General features: G+C 55.2%; 1 protein-coding gene across 1 annotated transcript in view; it reads left to right on the forward strand.

Annotated features, from left to right (window-relative positions):
* The window catches only part of MYO9B (myosin IXB), a 107,881-nt gene that overhangs the window by 85,388 nt on the left and 9,582 nt on the right, over positions 1–12,911 (forward strand). Inside the window, exons 19-27 of the mRNA XM_070373264.1 lie at positions 1,489–1,599; positions 3,481–3,603; positions 4,711–4,860; positions 4,944–5,110; positions 6,154–7,059; positions 8,410–8,482; positions 8,659–8,777; positions 11,118–11,251; positions 11,512–11,702. Coding sequence (XP_070229365.1) covers positions 1,489–1,599; positions 3,481–3,603; positions 4,711–4,860; positions 4,944–5,110; positions 6,154–7,059; positions 8,410–8,482; positions 8,659–8,777; positions 11,118–11,251; positions 11,512–11,702 — 1,974 coding nt within the window. The remainder of the gene's footprint in view (positions 1–1,488; positions 1,600–3,480; positions 3,604–4,710; positions 4,861–4,943; positions 5,111–6,153; positions 7,060–8,409; positions 8,483–8,658; positions 8,778–11,117; positions 11,252–11,511; positions 11,703–12,911) is intronic.

Here is a 12,911-nt window from a genome sequence, read left to right on the forward strand (position 1 = left end):
CTTCAACTATATCCCCAAAGCAGTCAGCGCAGAAAATGTGCCAGATGGGAGAGGTTGAGGTCAGAAAACAGGAGCCCAGAGCCTGTTGCTCATCCTGAACTTCCTGGGAGGACTGAGCACCAGAGGGGGGCACCAGCAGCCAGTTCAGCCCCTGCTGCCAGGCTTTCTTCACCCCGGAGGTCCACTGGTGATTCTGTGCCCTCGAGAACTTTGCTGGAGCCATTCAGGACCTGGGCTCTCTTCCAGGCATGAGTGGATCTCTGAGCAAGGACATCCTGGTGACTGTTCACCCACACTCTCTGTCTCTGCTCTTCTGTTTCTGTTCCTCTTCCTTGCTCCTGGGATGTTCCGCTAACCTCCAAAGCCCAGCTTGGCCCTGCCAGGTGCCAAGGCTTCACCATCACCAGGCGAGGACCTGGACTCAGGCTGTCTCCTCCTCCCCCACCCCATTCCTGGTCCCCCAGCGACGGCATCTCAGAAGTTTCTGTCCCCACCCCCACCTTCCACCAGCTGCAGAATCAGGCCCACTTGCCCCACCTGTTTGGATTTTGCCTCAATGTTGGACTACTCAGAAGACACTCCACCGACTCCTGCTCTGGACCCATGCTCACGGCCTATTCCTTGCTGTTGAGCATCTGTTCTGTGCTCTGTAGGGTACTGAGTAGCATGCTCGCCAGTCTTGGAGAGCCCACCAAATACAGAAGCACCTCCTACCCTGTCATGACATCCCTCGCCTCATGCCCTTCTCTTCCCTCCCTCCACTTAAATAATATGCACCAGCATGGAGTCCAGGCCCCTGAGCTCTGGGCTGGAAGCTCACTGAACCCACCTCGTTTCAGCCTCTCCTCTCCTCTCACCTCCAGCCCTCCAGCAGCAAGCACCTCCCTGCTGTCCATGGCTTGGGCTCCCCTTTCTCCTCTGGGTTTTCACTTAGCTGCCTCCTGCCCTCCTCCCCTACCTGTCCTCTTCTCAGCTCTCAAGGCGTGGTCTAGGGTCCCCTCTCCTGTAACACCTCCCACGGCCCAGCCATGTGTTCTTTCTGCTAGATCCCCAGTACTCGTTCTAATCCCTGGCACAGGGTATGAGTTCAACATAGGTTTGGGAAGGGGCCTTTAGGAAATAAATCTTTGCACCAAGTTATCTTAAGTTAGGCAGTGAGAAGTATTATCTGTCTCCTGGACAGCAAGGAATAGAGCAGATCAGATGCCATGTTTCCTAGAAGAGATGAATGCCTCAGGTATCACTGCTGAGCAGCCCCACCTCTTTATTTCAAAAAGCATGACTGGGGCAAAGAAAAAAACCAGGTGCCCGCAGCTGCCAGGCTGGGGACAGTTCCCAGACCAGCCCCAGCCCATGGGTGTGCGCTGACTGCATCCGTACCTGTAGTCCAGAGGGACGGCAGTCACTTGGGAATCAGCACTTCCTCCCAGGGCTGCCTGTCCCCAGCCACCTGCATACGTCTTCCCTGATCGCTCGATCCCGTTTCAGAAAGAGCTGTGTTTCGATGATGAGCTGGTGCTGCAGCAGCTGCGCTACACAGGCATGCTGGAGACTGTGCGGATTCGGAGGTCAGGCTACAGTGCCAAGTACTCATTCCAGGTAGGACACACTCATGCATGCGTATGGCTATTGGGGACACTGGCCACCTCCAGAGAGAGCACTTCTCCGTAGCCTGAGCCTGGCAGGTTACTTTCCATCAGGGTTTCTCCACCCTGATACTGATCCCCGAGTAAGGAAGATCCCCAGGAGAAGGAAATGGCAATCGACTCCAGTATTCTTGCCTGGGAAATCTCATGGACAGATGAGCCTGGCGGGCTGAAGTCCATGGGGGTCTGCAAAAAAGTCGGACACGACTAAGCGACTGACAACAATAGCTGTTGGTATTTGTACCAGATCGTTCTTTCTCATAGTAGGGGGAGTGGGCCTAGTTCCTCACAGGAGGCTTGTTAGACCAGACAGGGAAGAGGGAATCACACAAGCAGATCCCTGTGTAACTTGGCCCTTTATTGAGCATTTTCTGTAATAGGCACTTTTTTTTTCTTTCTCCAATCTTTATTTTTTTAATATATATATTTTATTGAAGTATAGTTGACTTACAGTGTTTCAGGTATCCAGCAAGGTGATTCAGTTATACATACACATATATATTATTTTTCAGATTATTTTCCATTACAGGTTATTACAAGACATTGACTTGTCTCTATGCTTGTAATAGACACTTTTATACCCAGCTTTTTTATTCTGCCAACCAGCTGCAAGGGGGCCCTGGTTCCGGTTTTCCCAATATGGAAACTGAGACCCAAAGAAATGACTTCAGGGTCCCTGGGCTTTTTAGAAACCAGAGAATCACTAGTAACACCAAACTGGTGAAGACGAAATTTCAACAGATTTTCATCTATGTCACCATTGACGGTTGGGGCTGGGTCATGCTCTGTGGTGAGGGCCACCCTGTGCACCATTGTGTATTGAATAGCATCCCTGGCCTCCACCCACAAGATGCCAGGAACACTATTCCCCTGAGTTCTAACAACCCAAGATGTCTCCATTTAACACCAAACATCCCCAGGGGTTAGCATGGCCCAGGTGGAGAACCCTTGGCGTATACGGGGAGCTGGCAGCAGCTGTGCAGTGCTTGAGTGAGCATTGGGCCTGAACCTAGATGTGGAAGCCCCTGGTCCCCATTCCAGGTTAACCTGCATGGCCTCAGGTACATGGCTTCATTGTGGCATGCCTGCCTCTTCTCATCCACAGAAATGGGAATATCATCTTTCTGATCTGCATAAACAGGAAAAGCAAATTGCCCAAAAGGGAGAAAATGCTGATGTGTTTCACTCATGATTGGCTATTAAAAATTCAGCATAACTGTTTACTTAGAAAGGGCATACCAGGACTTCTCTGATGGTCCAGTGGTTAAGACTCCATGCTCCCAATGCAGGGGGCACAGGTTTGATCCCTGACTGGGGACATAGCATCTCACATGCTGCACAGCATGGCCAAAAAAAGGTCAGGGGGCATACCTTGGGGATTTTCCTTGTGGTCCAGTAGTCAGGATGCTGCTCTTCTACTGCAGGGAATGCAGATTCAGTCCCTGGTCGGGAAACTTAGATCCCACATGCCATGCAGTGAAAAAAAGGCACACCTCCAGCTATGGTTCAGCTCTCTAATGAATCACAGACTGTGAGCCCCCCAGAGTCAACTTCATCTTCTGGCTCTCCCCCGACAACGCCAGCAACCAGCAGGTCCTCGTGATGATGACCACTCTCCCACTGACTGAAAGATCCAGTGCTCTGTGTCTGCGACAGCCTTTCTTAAGCTTCAGACTATTTCACAAAGTCCCAGATCTCAGTTTTGTCAACACTATTCACATCAATCCAAGTTCTGGCTTTGGAAACGACTTGACCGGGGAGTGGCTAGAGCCCTGTTCTTTCTGGTGGCAGAAACCCTCACATAGATTCTCCTTTCTTACCCAAAATCACCCAGGATTTCACAGAGCAGTTCCAGGTGCTTCTCCCAAAGAATGCCCAGCCCTGCAGGGAGGTCATCTCTGCCCTGCTGGAGAAGATGGACATAGACAAGAGGAGCTACCAGATCGGCAAGACCAAGGTCAGCAATCGCAGCCCTCAGAGGGCCCTTGTACCCATGTCTTCCACTCCACACGGGGTCCTCGCACAGCCCACGCCACTCCCTGGAAAATAAGGGCTCTGCTGAGGAAGTACATTTCTTTGGGAGCAGCACGTTATTTCTTCCTGGAAGGCAGAGGGACAGGCCTAAGGTGTGGGGCTCAGGCATCAGTGTCTCATTTGTAGGCTAGGAACCATCGCACCGTAGCACAGGGTGTTCAAGGGACTGGTCAGTAACTCTGTGATGTCTCACAGCACCCCAGCAAGTCAATCATGTAGAGTTACCGGATGACCCAGCAGTTCCTCTCCTAGGTATGAACCCAAAAGAACTGAAAACACGTGCAAACAAATCCTAGTGCGTGTACATTCATAGCGGCACAGTTCTAGTCAGAATTGCCAAAGGGCAAGCCCTGTGTCCATGAGCAGATGATGGATGAATAAAACGTGGGCCTTTCACGTAGCAGAATCTTATTCAGCTCCGATACACACTTGCGTGGTGAGCCTTGAAACTGTTAACTCTGAGTGGAAGAAGCCAGGCACGAAAGGCCCTGTAGTGTATGATCCAGTTTATATGAAACGTCCAGAACAGGTAAATCAATAAAAACGGAAAGCGGGGGCTTCCCTGGTGCTCCAGTGGTTAAGACTCTGCACTTCCAATGCAAGGGATGCAGGTTCAATCCTGGTTCGGGAGCTAAGATTCAACATGCTGTGTGATGTGACCCCCAAAAAATTCTAAAAATAAGACAAAGCAGATTAGGGGTTGCCAGGGGCTGAGGGATGGAGATTAGGAAGTGACTACTAATGGATGCGGAGTTTCCCTTGGGAGTGATGACATGTTTCGTAGCTGGATAGAGGTGACAGCTGCACAATATCATGAAAGCACCAAATGCCACCAAATTATTCACTTTAAACAGTTCATTTTACGTTATGGGAATTCTATCTCAACATGTATTTTTTTTAAAAAAAAACCCGTCTTGCTCAGGTCAGTAGTCAGTACAGCAGCTCGGTCTCGCTCACTACCAAGTGGGCTGAGCAGACCTGAGTCCAGGGGTGCTGGACGCCTCGCCGACGCTTCCTGTGCCCGCCCCAGGTCTTCCTGAAGGAGACCGAGCGGCAGGCCCTGCAGGAGACACTGCACCAGGAGGTCGTGCGGAAGATCCTGATGCTACAGAGCTGGTTCCGGATGGTGCTGGAGCGCAGGCACTTCCTGCAGATGCGGCAGGCGGCCATCACGATCCAGGTGCTAAGGGGGCCCACGGGGCGGGTGGCAAGGCTAGCCGGGGCCACGCACACCCAGCCCCTGAACGCCCCCTCCACCCTCAGGCCTGCTGGAGGTCCTACTGCGTCCGCCGGGCACTGGAGAGGACGCAGGCGGCCGTGTTCCTCCAGGCCGCGTGGAGGGGCTACCGGCAGCGGGCAGCCTACCAGCGCCAGAGACAGAGCATCATCCGCCTCCAGAGCCTCTGTCGGGGGCACCTGCAGCGCAAGAGGTGAGCAGAATGGGACCAAGCACCCCCCCACCCAACCCCCCAGAACATTCCACCCACTCAACACTCAAGTGCTACCTGAGATATCACCTGGCTGGTAGAGCTGTCAGGATGTCCCTGTCTGGATGCAGGGAGGCTGAGGAGGGGCTGGCAGGCGTCTAGCCGGTCTGGGCACACTGGGCCCTAGAGAGACACTCCAGGGCTGGTAGGTGGCACCTATGGCAACCCCAGGTCACCATTGGTAGCGCTCAGTCTCTGCCAGAGGACCCCCCCACCCGCCCACTGCACCTGCCCACCCCCAGCCACTGAGCAGAACACCTGGACTCAGAGGGTTCAGGCCACCGGGACCAACCCTCAGGGGGGCCCCCTTGTCCCCACTCACAGGGAGTCCACCAGGCCAGGGACCCCAGAGGAATTCAGGGAGTTCTGAACAGATCCCTCCTGCAACAAACCTCATAAAGGTCCCCCTGACCCTGATGGCTCAGATGGTAAAGAATTCGCCTGCAATGCAGGAGACCCAGGTTCAATCCCTGGGTCAGGAAGATCCCCTGGAGAAAGAAATGACTACCCACTCCAGTATTCTTGCCTGGAGAATCCCATGGACAGAGGAGCCTGGCGGGCTACAGTCCATGGGGTACAGTTCATAGAGTCGGACCCAACTGAGCAACCAGCACTTTTCACTTTTTTCACTGAAGAAAGTGTCGGTAGTCAGTACACCAGCTCGGTCTCGCTCACTACCAAGTGGGCTGAGCAGACCTGAGCACAGGGGTGCTGGACGCCTCGCCCACCCTTCCTGTGCCCGCCCCAGGTCTTCCATTAGGCAGCAGTGCCCATGACAACATGAGGCTATTCCCTGGCTCCCCCCTTTCCTGGCTGAGGATGGGTCCACCTTTCCAGAAGCATCTCTAGGGGCCAGGGTCACACCCCTTGGCAGAGGGGGAGCCTGGCCCCCCCCCAACCCTGTACCTGCAGGTGGAACAGGGTTCCCCAATGCCCTGGGTGGACTTGCTCCTAAACCCACCTCCTTTCCTCCCCCACCCCACCAGCTTCAGCCGGATGGTGGAGGAGAAGCAGAAAGCTGAAGAGAAGGAGAGGGAAGCCGAGCAAGCCGCGAAGAAGGAAACCGTCGAGGCCGGACTGGCCCAGGCAGCTGGGCCAGAACCCGAGCAGGGCCTAGAACCCTCCACGGAGGGCGAGCCTTTGGACCTGGAGCCCGAGGTGTGGCTCAGCGATGGGGCTCTCCCAGCCGAGAGCTGCCAACCTGAGAAGGAGGTCCCAAGCGTGGAGAAGGTGCCCCCAACCCAGAAACACGCAGCTGAAGGTCGAGAGAAAGTGCCCCGCAGCCGAGAGAAGCGTGAGTCACGGCGACAGCGGGGGCTGGAGCACGTGAAGCTCCAGAACAAGCACATCCAGTCCTGCAAGGATGAGCACACCCTCAGAGAACTTTCTGGAAAGGCTGTCCCAGGGTCAGAGGAGAGCCTCCCGGAAGACAGAAAGGAGGTCAGGGAAGATGAAAGCCCTTCGGATGCCAGGACTGAGATGGAGATGGCGGCCCCCAAGAAGCAGCCTCAGGTGCCCCCACAGGCCGCGCCGAGCAGCCTGGACTCGGGAGCAGCCCAGGCTGGGAGCCCCAGGCCCAGCCACGAGGAACGACCCACCAGCCTGGCCCTGGACAGCAGGGTCACCGTGCTGGGTCCTAGTGCCACCCCGGAGACCCCCAAGGACAAGAGCAAGCCGGGGATCGGCCCCAGGGCCCAGGAGAGGCCTGACAGTCCTGGAGGCTCCACACAGATTCAGCGGTACCGGGATCCTGACACTGAGCGGCTGGCCAACGCCGTAGAGCTGTGGCGGGGCAAAAAGCTGATGACCACGGGCAGCAACACCATGCTGAGTCAGTCCCTGGACCTCAGCGAGCGGCACCGGGCCGTGGGGGCCACCCTCACGCCCACAGAGTAAGCCTGCACCCTCCTTTGTCCGAGCGAGGGCTGGGGATGCCGGGGAAGTGGGGGTGGCTGCACAGCCGTGCACAGCATCATGCATCTCAGAAACACGTGTGGTTCAGGCCCCGAGAGCCGACAGCAGTCAGGCAGCAGCCCCAGAGAAGCAGGGGACTGGAGGAAAGGTTGGGAAAGACAAAGGCCCTGCCCAAATGATCCCTATTCACACAGAAAGCCTGCAGCCTGGTGGGGGCGTGGCCCCTCGGCTTGAGGTTCCCCCCTCTGCAGCCTTGTGGGGGGTGGCCCCTCAGCTTGAGGCCCCCCTCTGCAGCCTTGTGGGGGGTGGCCCCTCGGCTTGAGGTCCCCCCTCTGCAGCCCTGTGGGGGGTGGCCCCTCGGCTTGAGGTCCCCACTCTGCAGCCCTGTGTGGGGTGGCCCCTCGGCTTGAGGTCCCCCCTCTGCAGCCTTGTGGGGGGTGGCCCCTCGGCTTGAGGTCCCCCTCTGCAGCCTGCCTGGACCTGCTTCCTCATCAGCAGGGCGGGGTGCTTGCGCACATACACCTACAGGTTGCAGGAGCAGCTGCCGACACACGTGGGCCCCTTCTTCTCCTCGTTCATTGGCTAAGTTGTGGCCAGTTCTTCACAACCCCATGGACTGCACCTCGTCAGGCTTCCCTGTCCTTCACCATCTCCCACAGTTTGCTCAAACTCATGTCCATTGAGTCAATGATGCTATCCAACCATCTCATCCTCTGTCACCCCCTTCTCCTCCTGCCCTTAGTCTTTCCCAGCTTCAGGGTCTTTTCCAATGCTTTGGCTCTTCACATCACGTGGCCAAAGTATTGGAGCTTCAGTATCAGTCCTTCCAGTGAATATCCAAGGTTGATTTCCTTTAAGATTGATTGGTTCGATCTCCTTGCAGTCCAAGGGACTCTCAGGAGTCTTCTTGAACACCATAGTTCAAAAGCATCCATTCTTCAGTGCTCAGCCTTCTTTATGGTCCAACTTTCACATCCACATGTGACTACTGGAAAAACTGTAGACCCTGGACCCCTAGTAAGCTAAATATCAGTGACTCCAAGACCCAGCCCCTTGTCGCAGAGGCTGGCTTCTCCAAAGGAAAGAAGAGGTGGAGGAAGACACAGACCTTCCTCTAGGACAGGCTTTCTTGGCCCCGGGGTGACAGGCCTCTGGGGCCGGCTCCATCTCTGTGGTGGGGGCCGTCCTGAACCCCTTGAGGTACAGAGCAGCATCCCCGGTTTCCACCCACCAGATGGCGGTAGCACCACCCCGCCCCCAGTCCTGACAACCCCACATGTCTCCTGCTCACCCTTGTCAGTAAAAGCCACATTTCTGTGATCTCACAGGGAGAGGCGCGTTTCCTTTTCCACGAGTGACATCTCCAAGCTCCTCCTGTCTCCATCCCAGACCAAGACTCAGGTAAAGCTTCAGGCGGCGGTTCCCACCCCTGAGGGTCCGAGCCCACTTCTATCTCAGCTGCCCTGGCACCACCAGAAGCGAACGGTGGATAGAAGGCACGACGGCACCGGGGGAGTCCCTGCTTTCCCTCTAGCGAGGCCGCCTGCCTCTGCTCACCCAGCCCCACTCCCCTACAGCCTTCTGCAGAAACAGATGGGGAGCCCAGCACGAAGAAGCTGGCCATCCAGAAAAAGAAGTCGGCCGACGCAGCCTCAGGGACAGACGCCAGCCTGTCCCCAGGCTCCGCCGAGTCTAAGTAGGTGTAGGGTTTGGGGGTGGGCTTGGGTACACCCAGCGTGTCCAGGGCCTTCAGTCTCAGAGCAATCTAGTCTCCTAAGCCAATCCTGCTCTTGCTGCTGCTGCTTTTTTTGGGCACTCAGTTTGCAGGCTCTTAGTGCACTGACCAGGGATTGACTCTGACCCCTCAGCAGTGAAGGTGCCGAGTCTTCACCACTGGACTGCCAGGGAATTCCCATAAGCCAGTTACACTCAGGAAGCTCAGTTGGGGGGCATTTACTTGGCAGTTCCATGAAGAGAAACCCACGTGGAGCACAGATTGTTGCTGCATCGGGGTGAAATGATTCCCACTGAAGCCTGGAGACAGTGTGGGTCACCCCTGAGGCCACAGGCAGTGTCCCTTTGGCCATTTATGGAGTCATTACCGGGCTTCCCAGGTTGCACCAGTGATAAAGAACCCACCTGCTAACGCAGGAGACATAAGAGACTCAGGCTCAATCCCTGGGTCGGGAAGATCCCGTGGAGGGGGGCGTGGCAACCCATTCCAATATTCTTGCCTCGAGAATCCCATGCACAGAGGAACCTGGTGGGCTCCAGTCCATAGGGTCGCAGAGTCCGACACGACCAAAGCGAGTCAGCACGCATGAACAGAATCATCACTAGCTCCCAACACCCCCATCCCCATGTCAGGGAACCCTCCAGGTCTTTGAATCACAAAATCGGTCACAGCTTTATCCCCAAAAGTCCCTGCCACAGAGATGTAGGCGGTTCACAGAGCAGAGACGTTGGGCCCTGGGACTGGGGAGCTTTGATCAAACAGTGAATGCGAGCCTGAGGATAATGAGCGGACTGCAGTGGGAAGAGAGCCCCCCACTCTGGGGAGACCCCCACCGCCAAAACAAAGTACCAGAAACAGGGACGCTTCAAACAACAGGAACATACTCTCTCATTTTTCTGGAGGCCAGAAGTGTGAAATCAGGACGTGAGCAGGGCCGTGTGTCCCTCCAAAGAATCTCAAGGAGGGACCCCTCCTTGCCTCTTCCAGCTTCTGGGGGCTGCAGGCACTCCTTGGCTTGTGGCTGCACCCCCTCCCCCAGTCTCAGCCTCCGTCTTCACGTGACACTCTTCTCCTCTCCCGTTTCTTCTCTTTTTTTCTGGCTGCGCTGGGTCTCGGTTGCTATGCGCAGGCTCAGTAGTTGCAGTGCTGGGCTTAGTTGCCGTGAGGCATGTGAGATCTTAGTTCCCCAACCAGGGATCAAACCTGCGTCCCCTGCATTGGAAGGCAGATTCTTTACCACTGAGCCACCCGGGAAGTCACTTTCTGTCTCTTATGAAGATAACTTGTCACTGGCTTTAGAGCCCATATGGGTAATCCAGGATGACTGGGAATCTTAAGATCCTTTGTTCAGTGCCTTAGTCCATGCAGGCCCCTGTAACAAAACACCACAGACTGAGCTGGAGGCTGGAAGTCCAAGGTCAAGGTGCCAGCAGATTTGGTATCTGGTTCATAGAGGCCTTCTCACAGCGTCCTCAAACGGAGGAAGTGGCAAGGGAGCTCTTCGAGTCTCTTAAAAGGGCACTAATCCCATTCATGAGGGCGCCACCCTCGTGACCTAATTACCTCCCAAACTATCACAGCATCCCTAACACCATCACACTGGGAGTTAGGCTTCAGTATACAGATTTAGGAGGACACATTCAGTCCATAGCATGTGGTCATATCTGTAAAGACCCTTTTCCCAGATAAGGTCATGCTCACAGGCCCTGAGGGTTAGCACATGAACAAATCTTTGGCGGGTGGTCATCATTCACCCCATCACACACCCAGCATCCACAGTATATGATTTTGGGTTTATTCTTTGAGTCCCCCCACAGAAACCTTGTGCCTATAAAAATATCTTGGGGGAGGGAGGAGAGCGGGATTTTTCTCTCTCTCTCCTCTGCTGTGGCACATGACCTTCCCTAGTTGTGGCTCAAGGGCTGCAGAGTATGAGGGCTCAGTAGCTGCAGCGAGTGGGCTCAGCTGCCCTGAGGCATGCAGGATCTTGGTTCCCCAACCAGGGACAGAACCCAGATGCCCTGAACTTAAAGGCAGACTCTTAACCACTGGCCTACCAAGGAAGTCCTCAGTTTTCTTTACATGTGAAAATGGGGTCACACTGTGACATCTGCTCGGTATCTCACTCTTCCACCCGACTCCCCTGTCAGTTCACACAAGCCAACTTTATTTTTAATGGGATCCCCTGCCAGTGGTGACCAGTGAAAGGGCTATTTCTCATTAACAGCAGGTTGACCCTTTGGCCTCAAATCTGCCTTCATTTCCTGAGACTTAAGCAGAGCCCCCTATTTTCTCCTATAGATCCACGTTTAAAAGACTTTTCCTTCACAAGAACAAGGATAAGAAATTCAGCCCAGAGGGTGGAGAAGAGACGGAGAGCGCCATACCTGGGCAAGCCATCCTGGAAGCTGCCACCACAAAGAAGAATCTAGAAGGTTGGTGATTCCCAGATTCAGAGATGGAGAGCAGAGCCCCTGGGTCCACTGAGGATCGTCCCAGGCAGGGACCTGAGTCAGCTGTGGGCTGAGCCCTGGTCACACAGTTTCAGGCTGGTCCCCATCCCCAGAGGCACTTTCTGGCCACAGAACTCAGTGTGCGGGGCATGGGGCCCTGGTTCCCCATGCTGGTGACCGTGTCCTCCCCAGAAACCCACCACGCTTACCAGCCTCTCCTGCCCCCTTCCCCACCCCTCCAGTCCCCTCCAGCCACCAGCACCGTCATGCCACAGGTGAGAAGCACCCCAAGGAGCCGGGAGGCAAAGGGAAGAAGAACCGAAACCTCAAGATTGGTAAAATCACGGTGTCGGAGAAGTGGCGAGAGTCCGTGTTCCGCAAGATCACCAACGCCAATGAGCTCAAGTACCTGGATGAATTCCTGCTCAACAAGGTGGGCGGTGGGGCCCTGGGCCAGGAACACTGGGGGCAGGGGTCCCACGCAGAGCGGCCCCAGACCCCCCAGGGCCGCTGCCCCTTGGTAGTTTTCACACCAAAGCCCTTATCGTGTGGGGACAGAAAGGCCAGGTCCGTGGTTCCAACACACAGAAGGTTCTAGAGATCACATGCTTCTGTCTCTGTTTGGCATCTGCTGGTTTTCTACAAAACCCAGCTAGGATTCCCGTGAGATGACTTGTAGCCTGCAGTCGTCCTGTTCTGTACACATACTGACACGCCGGCAAATGTGTGCCTTCCTACAAGGACTGCACAGAGTGTGAGGAGCCGTGTCAACCCGAAGCATCTGATTCTGGGACCCAGCCCCACGCTTCACCCACTGAAATCGTCGTCGCGTACACGGGCGTGTGCACACGTGGGCTGGGCGCCCGGCAGATGCGTTTTATCCTGCGGCTCCTGCCAGGACGTTTGCGATCTGCCGACTGAAGACACTTGGTTTGCTGTCTCACAGTGCCCCTTGGGGCAGTTTCCTGCTTCCTCCACGTGAGGAAGCACTGGCCTCAAAACGACCCTCTAAACAGAACAGCAGACACACAAGTGCCGCCAGGCTGTTCCTCGCCCTACCACGCAACTGCAGTTGATCGTGCACAAATTACTTTATCTAGAACACTTTTGGGGACCTCCCTGGTGGTCCAGCAATTAAGACACTGAGCTCCCGATGCAGGGGACCCAGGTGTGATGCCTGGTCAGGGAGCTAGATCCCACACGCCACAACTAAAACCCAGCTTGCGTGCATGCTCGGTTGTGTCTGACACTCTGCAACCCCGTGGACTAATTTTCCAGGCAAGACTGGGTAGCGATTTCCTTTTCCCGGGGATCTTCCTGACTCAGGGATCCAAGCCAATTCTCTTACATCTCCTCAATTTTAGGCGGATTCTTTACCACTGAGCCACCTAGGAAGCTCCCAAGACCCAGCACAGGCAAATTAATTAATTAAAAAAAATTTTTTTTTACAAAATGCATTCAGTGCAAGGCAATGATTGAGCACTTACTGTGTACTAGAGGGGCTTCCCAGGTGGCACTAATGGTAAAGAACCCACCTGCCAGTGCTGGAGGTGTGAGAGATGAGGGCTGCATCCTTGAGTCAGGAAGATCCCTTGGAAGAGGGCATGGCAACCCACTCCAGTATTCTTGCTTGGAGAATCCC

Source organism: Bos mutus, chromosome 7 (assembly GCF_027580195.1).
Source record: "Bos mutus isolate GX-2022 chromosome 7, NWIPB_WYAK_1.1, whole genome shotgun sequence".
Taxonomy (NCBI): Eukaryota; Metazoa; Chordata; class Mammalia; order Artiodactyla; family Bovidae; genus Bos; species Bos mutus.